Source organism: Pleurodeles waltl, chromosome 7, assembly GCF_031143425.1.
Source record: "Pleurodeles waltl isolate 20211129_DDA chromosome 7, aPleWal1.hap1.20221129, whole genome shotgun sequence".
Taxonomy (NCBI): Eukaryota; Metazoa; Chordata; class Amphibia; order Caudata; family Salamandridae; genus Pleurodeles; species Pleurodeles waltl.
The window spans coordinates 22,178,646-22,199,153 of NC_090446.1; the positions used below are offsets into that span (position 1 = coordinate 22,178,646).

Consider the following 20,508-nt stretch of genomic DNA (forward strand, 5'->3'; position numbering starts at 1 on the left):
CTTACACACGTACACACACTTTTCTATGACTCACACCATAATAAAACTAAAGCTATATCCTTTATGACTCCTAAGTAGTGATAATGTAGGAGTAAGGTGTCTATCTTTGGCTCCCACAACATAATACAAAATCAACATTCTTCTTGAATGTACACATCCTCAAAAACATGTTCATAAAAAAGCCGAGTTGGTGACAGGCTAACAAAGGTTGCGCAGCACTCCAATCCCTCTCTACTACTGGAGTAGACACATGAAAAATGTATGGCTCTGACCCATCAATGAAACATTGCACATTTCGACAATATTTATGTCTGGTGGTCCTCATAGAGGTTGGTCCTTAAGGTCTCTTTCAGGTCTTTTGGTTGTGCACAGCTTGTCAGTGCATGGTTGGTGCTTTGTTATTGATGGCAAGCTGTGGGTGCTTGCTACACCAATGATGAGGAAACCACTGAAACAGCCTCAAAATGCCAAAAGCATTCCCACTGCCTTGTGCTTCTCCTAAAGTCACACAATGGCATTCACCAAGCCTGCTATACACAGGTGAGGTCCCATGGGGTGGATTATGGAGTTATTAGTCATGGGGAAAAGCATGAGGCAATTTTTTTTTATGTACTGAGACATTAGTGAGTGAGTCCCAGAAACAGAGATCAAATCAGTCGTAGAAGCTCAGTATGATGACTGTTGAGACATCCGAGCCACTGCTGCTCAAGCAACACAAGTGGCAGATGATGAGGCTTAGAAGTAAGGCTTCTTCATCAAGAGACACAGCAAACAGGCAGCTCAGTGTCTGCACACCAAGAAATACAAACGATGTAGAATCACTTGGTGTTGGTGGATGGAGTAAACAATGGTACTCAGGTGATAGGAGCCTTTAGTGGACAGCATAGGGAAAAGGTATATTTTACCCCCCCCATAGATTTTACCCCCTAGAAAGAAGCATACACTGATGCGGTGGAGGGAGCTCAACACATTAATAATAACATCATGATTCCATAATGGCAATGGTGAAGAGTCTCTGTACAAACAAAGGGGGTCATTCTGACGTCACCGGCCACGGGAGCACCGCCAACAGGCTGGCGGTGCTCCCAAGGGCATTCTGACCGCGGCGGTTCAGCCGCGGTCAGAAAGGGTAAACCGGCGGTCTCCCGCCGGTTTACCGCTGCCCGATTGAATCCTCCATGGCGGCAGAGCGCGCTCCGCCGCCATGGGGATTCAGACACCCCCTACCGCCATCCTGTTCATGGCGGGAAACCCGCCATGAATAGGATGGCGGTAGGGGGTGCCGCGGGCCCCTGGGGGCCCCTGCAGTGCCCATGCCAATGGCATGGGCACTGCAGGGGCCCCCGAAAGAGGGCCCCGCAAAGTATTTCAGTGTCTGCTTTGCAGACACTGAAATACGCGACGGGTGCTACTGCACCCGTCGCACCTTCCCACTACGCCGGCTCAATTCTGAGCCGGCGTCCTCGTGGGAAGGTTGATTTGCCCTGGGCTGGCGGGCGGCCTTTTGGCGGTCGCCCGCCAGCCCAGGGCAAATCTCAGAATCACCGCAGCGGTCTTTCGACCGCGGTGCGGTGTTCTGACGGGGTTACTTTGGCGGGCGGCCTCCGCCGCCCGCCAAGGTAAGAATCACCCCCAAAGTGTGCTTACCGCATGTGGCTGGGGGATCACATACATGATGTGGAGATGACCAACCATCAATATACAGCTAACCTTGAGCTTATCATGAGTGGCTGAGCGATGTGGGGATAACCAACATTAAGTTCCAGATTTACAAATCGTACACACAATGCGGGCAGCACCTAACATGCTCTGCCGAGCTGCATGTGAGGGAGATAGTATACCGCTATATCTACAGAGATACGACCACCTCTTCCTAGCGCCAGCACGCAATCAGGCCGCTGAGCGCCATGCACACACCATTGTGCCATAGTTTAAGAGAGAGTTTGTGAGTCTAGCATAGGTTTTGTACTGGAAGGGTACAAAATAATATGCACAGATTGACTTTATAATGTTTCCCACATTGGATGTGTGCTGTACAGTGCACCGCACATGCAAAGTCAGAAAAGAAAGGAGAAATAAAAGCATTTCTCTTTTTTAATGCCTGCTTCAAAGCAGCAATATTTGTGGACCCAACCCCAGTTCACTAATGTCATTAAATAAGGTTTTGCCTCAAAGCCCGTTGGTGGTTCCATGGGAACACCCAAACTACCACACATGTACCACCCTTATGAATCTAAATAATACAAAGCAGTGCTTTGAGCTGCTTTGCGTTACTTTTAAGCAACTTTCCAGCGCATACAGGTTTTGCACTGGAAACTAAATACAAAAAATATCATTTTGTACTGGTTTACGCCACTTCTGTGATGCAAACCCAGTGCAAAATGTTTGTAAATCTGGGCCTAAGAGTACAGCTAAAGAGACAGAAACCCTAGAAGAGCTTTTCTCCCTTTCTGACCTCACTTCTGGATTATCAGAAAGCAGTGACATTGAGGGTGATGAGGACTCTGTGAATCAGGTTCAGATGACTTCATAGAAGAAGTAGGTAACACCATGAAAAACATGGGTAGAATGGTACTACACAGAATCTCACTTTGCACCAGTCAAGGAAGCAAGGATGTTAAGTGAAAATCCTCTCAGCTCACAACATGCTGTGAAAGTTAGCTTTGTAGAACCTACTTTAACCTTAATATATCCACTGATTTCATCACACCGAAAAGATACCCATAAAGACAGTCACCGGACTGGCACTGCAACTAGAATAACCCACTTGAAGAGCTAACAATGGGGGCGGGGTGTGACCTCAAGCAAATGACCAAACAGATGTACAGGGTCTTAAGAGAGGACATACAGTGGAAGCTTGAGGGCTTACAAATAAACAATTTAGAAACAGGTAAATGAGCTTAGTACTTAGAACAACTGGAAGGGCCTGGTTTGAGGGCTTTGCAAACAATTTGTTCCAAAAGGCTTGTCCCAAACTTAGTGATAGACTCAGTCAATGCCTCTTTCTGTAATGTTGTTTTAACCATATCACAGTTCCCTTCCTATTAAAAAATCAGGTTAGGGTTGCCTGGATTTTTGTTTATTATTTCCTGTCCTGAGATCCCACTAAGAACATGGAGAACATCAAAGGGCTACCTGCCACTGATAAGTTGAGCCCACCAGGTGGTGAGCATCTCACCAGGGGAGGACCCGATAATGAAGCATGCCCCATGATTAGCATGTGGGTGAGGGTTCTGTAAGAAGATATGTTGCGTGCCTGGTGAGCACTAAGGAGCAGGGCATAGTGACTGCTTGTCCTGGAAAACACAATCCACTTTTGGTGTATGTATGTCAGTTCAGAGAAACTGAGATTCTTTTCCACATACCTGATCCACTGCCCTCCCACTGGTTTTCATCTTACTTCACATCACACCACCAGATAACAAAGGTGGTGTTTCAGAAAACGCATAGACCTTACCGGATGAAAACCTGGAAGACTTTTATTAGCTTCGGCACAGCTCAGGCTCATCAAGGATGCTCATTCACACTTCTTTAGCTCAGTGATTAAGGCGAAATACATTTTGGGCAATTTACAACAAATTAAAGCATGAGGAAATCATGAAAATGTTGAATATCTTGTTATGTAAAATGGAATGACTGGGCTGTGGGAATCACACCTCTAGGATTTAGGCATGTATTTGATCAAAGGGGCCATAGGGGAAAGCAATGGGAGAGTTTATTCTGTGGCTGTCTGGCTAGGAGCGAGGGGTTTTGGGGTGATAAGGGCTATTTAAGGTTTTTGGCGTGGGTATGGGTTTTGGGGTGGTAAGAGCATTTATACGTTTTAGGGTGGGTATGGGATTTGGGGTGGTAAGAGGTGTTTAGGTTTTTGGGTAGGTATGGGTTTTGAGGTGTTAAAGTAATTTTTAGGGTTTAGGTGTGTGTATATGTATAGATAGATATACATTTATATATATATATATATATACTGTATATATATATATATATATATATATATATATATATATATATATATATATATATATATATATGGATATATAAACATACACATATATATGTATATATTATGTATGTCATATGCACCTCTACTTTTAACCACACATATGCCGTCAACAACCATGCCTTTGCTATGACATTTTCGTGGTAAGACATGCATGGTTAAAACATATTTGTGGTAAAAACCTTTCACCTTTTTGTGCTAAGTGCATGCGTGGTAATGATCATGCGTTGTACTCTCTGCATAGTTAAGGCATGCGTGGAAAGTGCATGCGTTGTTCGGTCATACATTCCTCTGCCATCACAAAAGTGATGGATAACCCATCCGCCATATTACGGTTTCCATTGGGAGTAACGGAATAATAATATTAAGGCAGACAGGATATCAGTCATGATTCTGATAGAGAAACTGCATCCGCAAAACTCTAAATCAGGCTCTGAGTGACCACAAGCAGCTGCTGGCTGCTGCTGTTCATGTTCTGTTTCATTTAACGATATTGTCCGCCCACAGAATGCATCTTTGAACGCAAGGGTTCATTCTGCAAAATAGCGCTGCATTCTTGGTAATGCTCCTCTCATAAATGTACATAATTTTAGAGAGGTTCTGCATAATTATGCTACAGCAATTTATATGAGTTACAGCCACCTCTAATAAAAATAGGGCAGATGCAGCAATTGTAAATGTCTGAAATGTCAGCAAGGAGAAGCTGATCATTTACTCAAGTTTACACACTCTTCAGGGCTGCATTCTTTTTTGACCTGAGGGGCATCTTTAAGTGCCCCTTGTGCCGCTGTTGCATCACTTTTCAAGTCATATTCATGAAGCCACAGAAAGCACCTTTGCATGGCTATAAATGGCCTCATAGATATGGAGTAATGCAAGGCAGCGCAAATCACTGCATTGCTATACTCTGTGTTAGGGAGGCATTTCATGGGTGTTACTGTGGGTGTTCCCATGCAACTTCCATGGATTCTGAAGCAACCCAAATTTACAAAACGTTGTGAACCTGGGGATGCGCAAAAACCTTACCTCTTACCAGAGGAGTCTCAAAAAGGAGAAATATCTTCATTTGTCCTTGTTTTTTCACTTTCTATGTCTCCGGCCTTCTGCAGCACACATAGAAAGAGGAAAAACACCTCCTAGGATTGTTTTTGTGCAAGAAAGTAACCCTTCCTGCACAAAAACAAACCTGCATGCAATGCAGGCACCCATGCACCATGGCCGAAATGGCACCAGCGCAGGGGGAAAGGACAGCAATGCACGGTATGCCAATGATATGGTGATTGTTGGCTTTTCCCTTTGACACAGGGCAGCGCAGCAAGGTGACTTACTGAGCTGCCCTGCGCCAAAATCTAATAAATATGGGCATCAATATTTTATAAGCTAAGTTATGTATTCGTCCCTAAACATCTGCACTATACACCACCTTATTATTTCAGAACTTGACCACTCACTTTCCAATATACATGCTGAGGCAATATTGGAGGCAATTGTCTGCCAGTGGTGGGCAAAATATTCAGATGATAATCAACTAGAAATGTCCCTGTATGAATATGACTTGAAGACTGGATGAAATGTAACTGTAATTCATTTATTAGAGTTCAACGCTTGAAAACATGGGGGAGACAATGGGGTATTTACTATTATGCACTGTTTATGTTTAAGTTCACTATGATAATTTGCATGTGGTTATTTGTTGTACTGTTTTCTTACGTCTTTCTCCTAAACTGACAAAACTAGAATTGGGTTTTTGTTTCTCTCAGCATGTAACCATTCCAAGCAAGCTGTGGAGCAGGACCCAACACCAGGCAACTGAGCCTGCCCCTTAGAGTCTATTCACAACAAAATGCACAGAATAAAACCCATATCAGGTACGTTAGAAGACCTTCGGATCTTTGCCTTTTGGTTGCAAGCATCCATTACCCAGAATTTTCTCTGACCACCCTGCTTTTGTGTTTGTAAAATCAGTTCTTAGTGTGAGTCAGTGGCTGCCGAACAGTGGGGAACTCCAAAACTTATTTTTCTCCCCTGGGCTCGCTTAGCCTCTCGCGAGCGACAGCCCTGAAAATTTGATGCCAGCCGACTGGTCTCTTCTTCCTCAAACAGGTCTTTAGGTTCACTGTAATTTCTCCAGGGGCTGTGTCCTGGTCCTCAAGCCTTTTCTCAGAGCACCCACTCACCTCTTTAGATCTGATCTGTGGAACCATGGTGAACCATCCCTGGCAGAGGAAACAGTGTGTAGATCATAAACCCAGCATAGGAGCCACTGATAAAATATGTAAAAAGTCAAAACAGTCTGTGGCACTAACATCAAATGATATCATTTCACGTTCATTCAGTGGTGTTGGTATTAAGCACCATCTCACAATGCTACAGGCTGGTTGCCGCACATTACCATGTCATTCTTGCCGTCCAGGGTCATCAGTCTTGAGCCACGGGAGGAGCAGTATTCTACACTAGAGTTCCAGCTTTGCTTATCATTTGAGATGTAGTAACACCATTCTTGGGTCTGTCTCCAGCTGTTGGGGCAAATCTGACATGTGGGATCTGTGTGAGAAACAAGAAAATATATGGTAGAAATGGCTAATATCTAGATGTGGGCATTGTTGGGGAGGAACTGAGAGAATGGCATGTATGAAATAGAAGATGAAGTTTGAAGGGTACAGGCATGAAACAGCACTGATGAGCTCATAATGTGCCATCCCGATTGTGACAAAGATATCCTGGGAGATCTTAGTTTTCACATGTATCCCGTGAGATCCTTTCAACATGAAGTAACCAGTTCATATACATATATATATAGATATTTATACTGCAGTAGTGAAAATAAATGTGGCCCAATAACACATTCTATTAAAAGCTATTTTAGTGACAAAGGCAAACAGACATATTTATTACAGTGCAATTGTCAAATAAATTCCAGTAGAACTTCACATGAGAAAATTGCAATTTTCAGCCTCATAGATTACAACCGGAGTATACCACAAAAGATGGCCAAGATGTCCCCTTTTCACCCCTCATTACTTGTCATGCATATGCAGATGGTCAGAGCGCACTAAGATATCTATTACTTCCACTCGGACTGGCCTGGTGGACACTCTGGCAGTGCCAGATGGGATAACTTGAAAAGGCAAGTCTGGGAGACAGCTGTCTTGGTCTTGTGAGTCGTGATGGGACCAAAAAAAACCCTACACTGGCCATTTCTCACTGGTCCATCTGGATGTAACAAAGTCAACCACAGGCCAGTATCACACAGGAGTAACCTGTTCTTGGCAGTTCAGTTTTTTCACTCCTACTCTACCAGCACAAGGAGCATGCCCCTCGGAATCATGATGCATCTTTCTATTACAAAGCACCAAACCACCAGTTTGTCCCTGACAAGTATGGTGGAAAGGATGCTAAATTTGTCCATGCCCTACCGTGCATGCAGTCCATAAGCATACTAAAATAAATGCTGGCAAATCAGAAAATAGCATGCTCTAAACTGAAACAACAGTTTGAATATGCATATTTACACTTTGTTTTCTTTTGTTGCCACATGAGCAATGGTATGCCGCTAAAGCTGTCTCTGGCCAGACCAAAAATTAAATTAAAAAAGAGGTTGTAGACATAGGATAGGGCTAGGATCTATGTAGTATGCTCAAGTTAGTGGTAAACCCAATGAAAAACTTGCCATGATATATAGTGGATGCGGTGTGGTTGTGGGTTGATGTAGTCGCCTACAGCCAAGATGGTTGACTTTTGGCGTGGGTGACCTGGGCTCAGGCTCATGGTGGCAATCTTCAGAGGGGCGAAAAAACCTGCCTACATAAAACTCCTGCGAACAGCAACACCCCTCTGCCTTGGCTTCAGTAATTCCCCCGAAAGTGTTCCTAATTCTTTTTAAGGTACTGCAGTTGCTGTTTTGAGCACACTATCAGCGCCTATCTTCGGAGGGGGGTGTTTGGAGTGTTACACCCCTTCTGATGAATATATTTTCTGATAAATTGTTGGGTATAGGTGATTTCAGTCAGTTTGGTGATGTGTCTGTTGGATTTTTACATTCAAGCACACAGAAAAAAACTCAAACACTCTCTTCCTCTCAGTTGTGTAATTCCTCAAAATTGTTAGTTATTTTACAAAATATTGTGTTTTCTCTTTTAGAGCTCCTGCCAATCCACACTCTTCTCCCTTTCAACTGCTCCTTAGGCCCCTTTCATGATTCTTGCTTGTCAGTGTATTTTAATATTATATGCCAACCGAACTATTGGAAAATCTGAAGCTTAAACCCCACAATATTACTGGCCAAGCTACGCCCACCTACCTTAGCCTCACATCTATCACTCACCCGGTACCGCCACTCATTGTAGGAGGCTGGCCTGGTTTGTAGTGGGTACCTTGGGTACTTACACCTTGTGCCAGGTCCAGTTATCCCTTATTAGTGAAGCAGTAGTGTTCTAGCAGCTTAGGCTGATAGAGGTAGCTATAGCGGAGCAGCTTAGGCTGAACTAGGAGACATTCAAAGCTCCTGCAATACCACTTATATCATATAGGTACTAGATCATAAGAAAGACAAGACTCGGAGTTACTAAAAATAAAGGTACTTTATTTTAGTGACAATTTGCCAAAACTTATACACAAGTAAAGACAATATTCAGGGTTATCAAAAAATTAAGGTAGTTTATTTGGGTGACACAAGGCCAAAAATATCTTAGAGGGAATACTCCTTCTGGAGGTACGTATTATACATAATATATAAAATAGACACCAAAATTAGGTAAGTAATTAGACATAGGATAGTGCACACAACAGGAAATGCGATAGAATGCAATGGGAGAAAATAGGTCTAGGGGCAACGCAAACCATATACTAAGAAAGTGGAATGCAAATCACGAATTCCCCCCTAGACAAGTATAGTGTGTAGACAATCGCTGGGAGAGTAAAAAAAACACAAAAGTGAGTAAAATACCCAACCCCAGAGCCCAGAAAAGTAGGCGTAAAGTACAGCAAGTTTCCTTAGGACACACTAAAAGTCGTGATTAGAGTTATTGCAAGAACCAAGCAAGACCACAAACAATAAAGGGTGGATTCCTGGACCTAAAGACCTGCAAAGAGAGGAGACCAAGTCCAGAAGTCGGAAGAAGTTCCAGAAGGACAGGAGCCCCTGCCAACCTAGAAGAGGATGCACGAGAAGAGTCCCTGGTTGGACGAAGGATGCAGAAATGCACCAAAGGAAGATGGCTGTGGGTTCCTGCGTGATGCAATGGATGTCCGATGAAGAGATGTTGGATGCAGGCGAGTTTCGGCGCTGGATTCATCCAACAAGCCTTTGTTCAAGCAAAGTCGTGTTTTGCATCAAAGTGGCGCTGCTTGGACCCAGGAGGGACCTAGGGGCCTCAACTCAGACTGAGGAGGCAGAGGGGCTCCCAACACTGGAAGGAACCCACAGATGACCAGGCAGCACCCACGGAGGTCCCAGGACACGGGGACAAAGAAGGTGCAAATTGCGGTTGTTGCAGCAATACAAAAGAAGGTCCTACGCCGCCGGAGGACAACTCAGCAAGTTGAGCGTCACCGGCTAGAGTGTGGGGACCTGGGCCAGGCTGTGCATGAAGGTTTCTTGCAAATAGTGCACAGAGGCGTCAGGAGGTGAAGATGACGTGGTGCACAGGGGTACTGTCGCAAACGGGGAAGGCAATCTCTTACCTCCTCCAAATTTGGACAGCAGGACCTTAGGACAGTCTGTGTCGAAGGGGTCTACCATCTGTGTTCCAAGAAGCACACTCGTCGCCAGGAGAGTCCAACAGAACCAGTCGTTGACTTAAAATGTACCTGCAAGAGCAGGGAAGTGACTCCGTCACTCCACAGGAGATTTCTTCTGTCCTTTTGCTGCAGGGTGAAGACAGGGAGTCCTCAGAGCATGCACACCGTGGAAACTGTTGCAGTTGCTGGCTGGAGCTGAAGTTGCAGAGGAAAAGTAGCCCTTCTGGATACTTTGTTGCTGTTACAGTGGTTCCTGGAGCAGTCTGCGGTCGATCCAAGGTCAGAGGATGAAGTAGTAGTTGCAGAGGATTCCTGCTGGAAACGTGCAAGTAGAATCTGAAGACAAACCCACAGGAGAGACCCTAAATAGCCCTGAGATGGGGATTGGCTACCTTATCAGGTTATGGACCTATCAGGCGGGGTCTCTGACATCACCTGCTCGCACTGGCCACTCAGAGGTCTCTAGAGTGTTCCCACACCTTCGAAAACAACATGGCTGAAGTCTGGGACACACTGGAGGCGCTCTGGGCACCACCCCTGGGTGGTGATGGACTGGGGAGTGGACACTCCCCTTTCCTCTGTCCAGTTTCATGCCAAAGCAGGGGCTGGGGGTCCCTGAACCGGTGTAGACTGCTTATGCAAGGAGGACACCATCTGAGCCTTTCAAAGGATTTCCAGAGGGTGGGGAGGCTACCCCTCCCCAGCCTGTAACACCTATTTCCAAAGGGAGAGGGTGTAACACCCTGCTCCCAAAGGAAATGCGTTGTTCTGCCTTCCTGGGACCTAGCTGCTCAGACACCAGGAGGGCAGAACCCTGTCTTTGAGGTGGCAGCAGCTGTAGCTGCAGTGCAAGCCTCTGAGAGCTGGTTTGGCAGTAGTGGGGGTCCATGGTTGAGCCCCCAGGATGCATGGAATTGGCTGCCAAATACCAGATTTGGAATGGGGGGACAATTCCATGATCTTAGACACCTTACATGGCTATATGTTACCATTGTGAAGCTACATATAGGTATTGACCTATATGTAGTGCACGCGTGTAATGGCATCCCCGCATTCACAAAGTCTGGGGAATTGGCCCTGGACTGCGTGGTAGCACCGTTGCTAGTGCAAGGGTGCCCTCACACTTAGTAACTTTGCACCTAGCCTTCATTAAATGAAGGTTAGACATATAGGTGACTTATAAGTTACTTAATGGAAGTGAAAATGGCTGTGAAATAATGTGTGCACTATTTTACGCAGGGTGCAGTATCAGTCCTTTGAAAGTGTTTGTCTGAGCTCCTTATGGGTGGCAAAAGAAATGCTGCAGCCTATAAGGATCTCCTGGAACCCCATTGCCCTGGGTACCTAGGTACCATATACTAGGGACTTATGAGGGGGTCCAGTGTGTCAATTGAAATTGGTAAATCAAGTCACTAGCCTATAGTGACAAATGTAAAGCAGAGAGAGCATAAACACTGAGTTTCTGATTAGCAGAGCCTCAGTGACACAGTTAAGCACTATTCACAACACACAAATTAGGCCACAAACAATGAGCCCTTGGGTCCTGACCAGTAGGATCCCAGTGATACAGGCAAAAACATACTGTCACACAGGTAAAAATGTGGGTAACATGCCAAGAAAGATGGTACTTTCCTGCACACATCAACGCCCCTTTCCTCCCCAACAAAAAACTTAGAGCCAGTCTGAGGAAGCTACGTTGTGGGTGATTCTGATATGCCAGGGAGATGCGGAAATATGTGTTGAGAGGTAAGTGGCTGCCTTGATGTAGCCGGCCAGGAGCTAACTTGTGAAACCAGGAGCTAACTGCTGCCTCATTTTATTCACCAGCACTAGCAAAGGCTGCAATGTTTTTCTAGCCGGGGCACTATAGGAGCAAAGGGCTGGCTATGCGTACAGCCATACTATACCACTTATCAGTGCATTTTGCATTTTGTGTTCTTGAGTACTGTGACATGCACACCACATAATAGGGGGCAAGTTCATGTGTCCAGGAGCATTGATTCCAGGGGGTGCCACACTCTTCTGGTGTTTGTGTTATTATTTGTTATCTTAAGTCACACTTCTAACATTGTTAGAGAGTGTATATTTCATAACTCAGAGGGCAATTATGAATCTATCTACAAATATGAACTGTTCGGTGATATTTTGATCTCAATGCACATGAATGTGGCACAACCTACTAAGCTGAGTTCCGGGTTGAAACAAATGTGTGCTGATATTAGGGTGACTCAGCAAATGTGATAATATTGATGTGATTGGCAAATGTGATAATATTGGGGTGATTGGTAAATGTGATTTTATCGGGGTGATTGGCAAATGTGATGATGTTGGGGTGACTTGTCAGAGCAGAAGGCCAAGGGATGCTGGTGGCAGCACGTGACAAGGTCAGTGGTATCAAAGTATCACCAGAGTATTGTCTTAAGTGAATATCCTGTGCTAAATATTGTGTGCAATAATCTCTCTCCATTGGAGTTAACAGTAGAACATCTACATCCTATAGGACGAAACTTTGTGAACAAAATGTAAAATACAATATTTGTGTCAAAAGGTATTTCTGTGCAGGATGTTCTGGTCTGCTGCTGGGTTTGATAAGTGAGAGAGAATGAATAGTAATGACTGTGAGGGGACAGGTACCACATGCTAGATGTCACACCAATTAAGCCTTTAAGTATTTATTCAAAAAAACATTCTAGCCCAACTCTGGTGAAACTGTTGCCTTTTTCCTATTTGGAGTTGATACTTTTTGAAACAAGTATGTGTAGATCTGTTCAATCCTCTTATCTTTCAGCAAGTAAAGGCGTTTTCCATGCATGGACTGATTCTGTAGCCCATCACACCACTGAAATTCGTCTCCATTTTCCAATGAAGCTAGTGCTTCGTGGCACAGAAAGCAATGCCCCATCACCCCAGCTGTTACCTGCTCCATCGCCTGACTGCACACACAGATGCTTCCTTATTGTCTGCACAGTCTGTGACATGTTCCTGTAGAGATCCTCCATCACTGCCAGTGTGCTGTCATTATTGATGGTACTTGGGGTCGTGGGCAGGTCTGGAGGCAAGGCCATCCGAGAAGCCTTGGAAAGCTGAAAAACTTGGAAATGTTAGTGTAAATGTGAGAAATGCTGAAAGTGGGACTGTTGACATTACATCCCAATCACAAATATCCACATTAATGATGTACATGTTCACAAGGCTACTTGTAGAGGACTGACATAGTAAATAAAACATTAAAGGGAAGAAAAAGAGCAAAGTTATTCAATGTTGTACATTCCACTCCTCCCTTAAGTAGATAGAGATGGAAATGAGGATTGTCACAATAAAGAATGCCGAATGAAGAATTCACAATTACTACTGGTCATAGTAATATAATTTAAGAACAATACAGATCCTTTTATTAACTATGCAATGCTGATGTAGTAATGACATTGGCCTTGCCTCATAATATTTTTTCTACTGATCCTATCCTTAAGACTAAATCTACATCCACCTGTACCTCTCCCTCTATGTCTATCTCTTTCTCTGGATCTGCTATTACACTCACTTCTGCCTCTGTGTTTTCCTCTATCCCTACACCTACCTCTAAATCTCCATCTACCTTTCCCTCTACACTTACTGCTATTTCTACATCTACAATGCACTCTACTGGAATACCTCTGCCTACTGCTACACCTACAACTACATATGCTTCTACACACCCTCTATATCTACCACTACCTCCTTTACAAGTTTATACCCATCTATAGACTTAATTTTACCTTTGCACCTACCATTCACTTTACATCTAGACCAGTCAGAACAATAATCTCATGATCTGGGACATTCCCTGACAGTAGATCTGCATGCATGAGCCCGTAGAAGCCACCGTCTGGCGTTCCTGTGTTCAGTGTAGACTGTGCAGGCCACAGAGGCAATTTCAGCTTCGCTAAAGTTCTATTAGACAGCAAAGTCCAGCAAGAGATGAAACTGCTGAGTAAGGAAACAGGCTTCTTGCAGGTTTCCCCCGCTTTTTTAATTCAATGTCCCCAGTTGCCAAGTACTGACTTACTTTTAAGAACCTAGTATATGGGACCCAGGTTCCTAGGGCATGTAAGGCAGAGTGTCCACACAAGGCTGCAGCAAGCACTGGTCGCGCCACTGTGTGTGTGACAAAGTCAAAACATGGCTCCCAGCCTGCCACTGCAGACTGGAAAGGCAGTGTCACACTGAAAGTTCAAATTTGCTATTGTCATTAATGAAAAATCCCTAGGTTCAATAATTATATATATCTCTTCTAAAGAAGGCTTATCAAACCCCATGGCAAGGAGATGTATAATAATAAGCAAGACATATAGGGCCAGATTTACAAGGTCCTAGAGCCTCTTAGTGCCACACTAGGGTCATTTGTTATGCTAATTTAGTGTTAAGAAGGCCATTCTCCTTCGCCATATTTACAAAGTGGCACACTGCATGCATTGCCCCACTTTGTAACCCCTTGCGCCACATTATGCCTGCACCAGGCAAAATGTATGCAAGGGGGTGTCCCCATGCAAGGACGCCCATAAAAATGGTGTAGTGAAATTTACACATTTCACTGTGCCATTCTTAGTGTCATTCTTAACTCCTGCCTAGGTCAGGTGTTAAAATTACGTGTTCATCACTTTCAGTTAGTAGGCCCATTTACCAACACAGGGTTACCGACTGGCATCCCGGCCCGTCTAACTTCTAACTGGGAATGCCTAACTGGGTACTGTAAGGTATCTAATTAAATAGGGCATTAGATATGACTTGATGGTAAAGTTGAGATTTATGTTACTTTTAAAGTTAAGGAACTTTTTATAAAGTTGCCACTGTATGACTCAGCTAGTCCAGTGGCCTCACAAAGAGTCTGGCACACAGACAGCTTTCTGTCTGCCTGGGGCAACATGTGAGTGACTCCCAGGCTTAGGCACAAAGGCAGGTTGCCGCAGTATGAGGTGTTACCCACTCTCCCAGGAAGATTACTTGAGGTGTTGGCCCAAAAGGCGAGCTTCAAATGGAAAGTAGCATTTGAAGGGCATATGGTGATAACAATCCCGAGCAGGCTGCCTTTTATTCATAAAGACAAGTTGGAGACAGGGACAGAGAAAGGAAACCCATTCACAAGCCGTTTTTTCCATGAGCAGGTAGCCCTCGGGTAGTCACGCCTCTGGGGCGGGCTACCAAGGTACCAATCTCCTCACAGTCAAAGGAAGGGTCTGAAATATTCAGAGTGGCAAGACTATTGCACTCTGTGATTGACAAATGCCACACATTACCAGAACTTTGTCACCAAAGAGGAGGGGGCTTACAGCCCATTGGCTAGTGGTAGCGTTTTCCGATCAGGGCACTTTACTGGGATGAAATGGGCACCACTGGCACCCTAAACATCAGCACACCATGGATTTGGTGAAATGTCCAAAGGAGAACCATTCTGTTAGCTTTGAATGCACACAAACAGAGGCTGCATTGGAAAGACTGCACCTACTGCACGTTGGGCTAGCTAAGTTTAGATCATGTCCATGGATCCTGGCTCAGAGAACAGTTGAGTCCCAGCACCAGATCGAAGTAGTAACTCCAAGGGTCAGTCAGCAAAGTCCCCTGGAACGGCACCAGAGCCATTAAAGCTGGAAAAGCCCAAACCATTGTTGGTAGGCACCGCAGAAGTTTTACCCCTACCCGCTACTGGGCACTTCAAGAGACGTAACCGAGTTAGCCAAAAGTTGCACCTGTGGGTGGACTCCTAGGTGTTGTCTATTCTATAATTCATCACCCAAGAGGGAAACTAGCCCCCACCAAGTTCAGTGGCCAAAGTTGTCCCACCTCACCCATGGACTAAAGGATCACCCGGCATTTACCCCCATCGACTGCACGGTATCAGGAGCATCATTGAGCATCTTTTCATCCTGCATCTCTAGTATCAGGACCAATGATTTCTATGGCAGTCGTTTTCTAAAGGCTGGAACCAAGCTGGAAAAGGATCAGGTGGCCAGGTAACTGTCCAAAGTATCCTTACTGTCTTCCTACACCTCTGCCCTGTCAAAATTGGTCGCCCAACTCGGGTCAGAGATGTGGAACACACTCTTTCAAACTTTTCAAAAGTTTACAAACTTTTCACTGACCAATGCTTGTTTGAGGTTAAGTAAAAAAAAATACTGTTATTAAAGTTTTAAAAATGTATATCTCCGGAACCCTCTGGTGGATTTTTATGATCAAGGACTCTACAAATGTATATAAATATGCTCTATTTGTATGAATTATTGTCATGTTTCTTTCTTGCTGTGTCACTTTCTTATTCAGTTGTTTGGTGCTGTTAAATGCTTTACACTAAGTTCCTTTGTTAAGCCTTGCTGCTTGAAGCCACAGCTGCCCAGGGTGGATGTATTTCACAATGAGGCCCCACAATCATATCATATAATACACCCAAATCCTCACATGGTACACAACAGGCAGCCAAGTAGAAAGGACAAAAGATTGGACTTTGTTAGCAGGGCTGATGTTGGACTTGGCCCTCTCTGAAGCTTTACCCCAAGCTTCGGCCTTCAGTCCCTTCCTTTGATGAATCGTTTTTTGTTGACTTTTAGGACTTTGTGCACTTTACCACCCATAATCAGTGATAAAGTGCATGTGTTGACTCCCATCATAAAATTGGCCTACACCTGAGTTGCACATTTAATTTACTTGTAAGTCTCTGGTATAAGGTACTGCATGTACTCAGGCCTGTACATTAAATGCTGCTAGTTGGCTTGCAGCAATCATTGTGCAACACACTAAAGTAGCCTTGTAAACAAGTCTCAGGCCTGCCACTGCAGCCTGTAAATTAGTTTTAAACTTCTAATTCTGCCTAGCCAAAAATCCTTTTGCCAGGAGTAAACCTTCCTTTGTAATACATATATGTCACCCCTGTGGTAGGCCCTAAACAACCCAAAGGGTAGGGTGCTTTGTATTGAAAAAGTAAGACTCCTAAATGTTTTTCACTACTACAAGGCCTAGCCTTCCTATTATATGGCATTGGATTGCCTTATTACATTTAATAATTGACTTTTTATTGGGAGAAGACAGGGATGCCATGTTTGGGCAGAAATTAATTGTAATTTAAAATCCTTTATATAGTAAAGTGAAACTTTAAGTCACAGGTCTGAAAACACACTTTTAGAAAATCATTAATTTCTTGTCCTAACCATTTAGTGCCTGCTGCCAATGTCCTGGATCACATGACTGTAAATAGCTTGGCAGTTGGACTTTGTGTATTCGTCCCAGACATTGAGACAAAGGGGGACTAGGTTTTAGCAGGATGGGTAATCCAACCAGAATGGCCAGGGGATGAGAAGTTTCCTGCCCTGTTAGTTTTTTTTTGCCACAACAGAATTCTTGAAGGCTTAGCAGGGGAGGTAAGGAACCTTCCAGAATCAGATGTGGGGCAGGTCAGGGCGTTCCACCACTTCACAGGCTGGCACCAGTTCTACATATTGGACCCTCAAAGCACCACTTGAGTACAAATCTAGACCTATAGAAGACATCAGAAGGACTGTCTTGACCACCAGAGAACTGTCCAGCAGCTTGAGACTTGCCTTGTTTTCAAGAGAACTACCCTGCTGCTACCAGATGATTACCCTGCTGCTACCAGAGGACTACAGAAATCAAAATATCCAACAGGGATAAATATATACCAAATATCTAAGCGAAAACCTCAATTTTTCACTGAGACGTAATTTCTTTATTACAATTAAATCAATTCAATCATAGAGCCAACAGATCGCCTATATACCTAAAAAACTAATGCACAAAATCTAATAATATACAAATCTTACACAAACCAAAACAAACAAAAAAATTAACAAAAAAATTCCATTGGGCACCATATTACATAAAACATAGGCTGATTAACCATCCAGTGGCAAGCAGTCTCCAATACAGGTAGTGGCCGTTGTGCAAGGAAGACTAACCTTAGCTCGGTAAATTCATAGGCTGCACAAGCAGTGATTCAAGGATGAGCGCAACCAAACTGCTGCTGTTTAGGACATAGACAACAGAAGCTTAATGTAAAAAGCTTAAAAAATAGCAAAAGCGGTACAAACGCGCTACAAACCACGGGCGCACAAGAACACAAGGCGTCTACCTTTCCAACCAGACGCAGACAGCCGTCTTTCTTCAAAGATAGAAGCTTCGCCGCATGGCGCGCTGAATCGATGCACGTTTAAATAAACAGCAAGTCGGGCCGTCACCTTAGCTACGCGTCCTCATTAGACATGAAAGAGGTGACTTAGCATATGTATCCTCCTACAGCAAAACTTTGGGGGCCATTTTGAAGTATGCAAAAGACATAACTGAAACATTAATGAAAGACACACTACTTAGCATGCTTAGATTGTAATAAAACTCATAAAGGGCATTTAAAAAACAATACCTATTATCATGTTATTAGCAGTTTGAAGACTAATTACAAATATAATACAGACACCAATAAATAAAAAATTGCTAAAAAAACTACACAAACAATACATAATTCAAGAGCTTATAATAAATGCAGAATCATAAAGGGAACATCTACAACAATTATTAATAGAGCCAATGTCATTGGTCTCTATCCCAATAAAGTATATTTTTTAAGAACATTCATAGTTATCCCCTATACAGTGGGAAACCACGACAATCAACATACCTAATAAAATTAAACAAACATTGTATACATCACTGGGTCTGATTCCAAACAACCTATTTTAAATAACAGAAGGAATATAGAAAGAGCCACTGTAGAAACAATTACAATTTAATTAAGGCCCACATTTCAGACAAATCATTTAGCCCCCGCCTGGCCGTCCCAAATCTTTCTATCAGGCGAGCTTCCATTCTGTCCAGAGCGGAAGCTAGCGTACTGACTGTTTTTATTTTGTCAACTACATATAGAATAGACCATCTGATGTCTTCTGGCCGATGGTCCTGTTCAATGTAGTGATCAACCAAAGGGGCACCACGTACCCCACATCTGATCCTGGACATGTGTTGAAGAATACGTGTTTTCGCGGGTTGTGTCGTCTAACCAATATAGGTAAGTGAACACGGACATGTGATACAATATATCACATTGCGTGTATTGCAATTTGAAAAACAAACGCTGGTGGTGTATTTTACCGTTCAACTCCAACTGTCTACTCTTCTCTGTATACTGGCAGGCTAGACAATTCATACATTGGAAATGGCTGATGATAGGGGGAAGGGCTAGCATACTTCTCAGATCAGCTTTCTTTTTGGTATTGGATCTAAACGGAGCATGTACTAAGGCATCATAGATGTTACGGCCTCTTTTAAAAGCAAAGAGAGGTTTATCTAACTCTAAGGGAAGAAGTAACTTCCAGTTTTTTTCAATAATGGCTCTGACGCGATTCGCTTTTGGGTTATATGTCAAAAGGCACGTCAAAAGGCACGCCCTATTTTTTAACTTTGGGACTAACAGATGTTCACGTGGAGTGTACCATGCACATTTGCATGCCCCCTTAACAATTTTCTTCGGGTAGCCCCTATTCATCAATCTAGATGTCAGAGCTTCTGCATTTTGGAAGTAATCTTCTTTAGTGGTACAATTTCGGCGAATCCGGAGAAATTGGCCATAAGGTAGATTCTCCTTAAGAGACCGAGGGTGATTGCTTGAAAAATGAAGTAAGGTGTTTCTGTCGGTAGGTTTTTTATATAAACTCACAGAGATATACCCTTCAGTGGATTGAATCCATAGATCCAAAAAATTGATCCGTTTAGAGGACTGGCCTGCTGCTTGAGGCCTACCTTGCTTCTCCGGGGACTATTCTGCTGCTTGGGACACAGCTTGCTGCTTGAGCCCAGGACTAGCAGAGTGACTTCAATGGCTTGTTGGCTTGCCTGTGTGAGATAAAGGGACATACCAGGCTGTAGCGACATGAACCCTGCATCTTGACCCACAAGTCTTGGACCCCTGGAAGTGGTGTTAAAGATACTGCTCCTTCATAACCCTAAAACTGGATTCTACCTGCAAGTCAATCTGCCCAAGGTGCATCGCCGGTCAGCCTGACTTTGCTGTAGCGCCCACTATTTTCTTCTCTGCAGCAGCAAATCTTTTTCAGCGAGACCCTTGAGCGACGGCATTCATGCCTTGTGGAGCCCTCTTCAGCTGCGGCTCACAGCTTCATCCCACTGGAGGTTTTCCACTTCAGAATGTTGTCTAAGTCAGAAGGTAAAAATCTTCACTGGGCTCGATTGTGACACCAAGACTTCATCCATTGCTCCTGGGTGACAAAGAATCCTTCTCGGACACAACCTGCTGCCTTGCCCAACTGAACACTACCCTTCTCCAGGGTTGTCTTTTGAAATCCAAAGGTAATCTGAGACCTGTCTCAATCCACGTCGGGTGCCCACCCGCACACCATCATGGTCACCATTTACTTTTGACTTTGCCCCAGTCTCACAAGACATCTGTGGTGGCCACTTTGGTTTTTTAGGCGCTATTTTCACACAAAAATATTAAAATTCATAACTTTGGCTCTACTGACTGAATTTAATCTGTTGTCAATGTATTTCTCAAAAATTGCCCTATTTTTAAATTGGTTTCTGTTTTTTCTTGTGTTGTTTTTTTCTTTTACACTATTTGTGTGCTGCATAAATATTTTACAAAGTGCCTCTGAATTACGCCTGACTGCTTTTGTGCCAAGCTACACGATGAAGTGAGACATAGCAAAAACATTACTGCTGTTTGATGCCATTTGTAGTACAAGAAGAGGCAGAGCTCAGAATGCCCCTAATAACCA

General features: G+C 43.8%; 1 protein-coding gene across 1 annotated transcript in view; it reads right to left on the reverse strand.

Moving 5' to 3' along the window:
* LOC138303576 (killer cell lectin-like receptor subfamily F member 1) overlaps window positions 1-20,508 on the reverse strand; it is a 67,188-nt gene that overhangs the window by 7,398 nt on the left and 39,282 nt on the right. The window contains exons 3-4 of the mRNA XM_069242841.1: window positions 12,657-12,830; window positions 6,393-6,544 (exon numbers count right to left, since the gene is read on the reverse strand). Of these exons, the coding sequence (XP_069098942.1) occupies window positions 6,393-6,544; window positions 12,657-12,830 (326 nt within the window). The remainder of the gene's footprint in view (window positions 1-6,392; window positions 6,545-12,656; window positions 12,831-20,508) is intronic.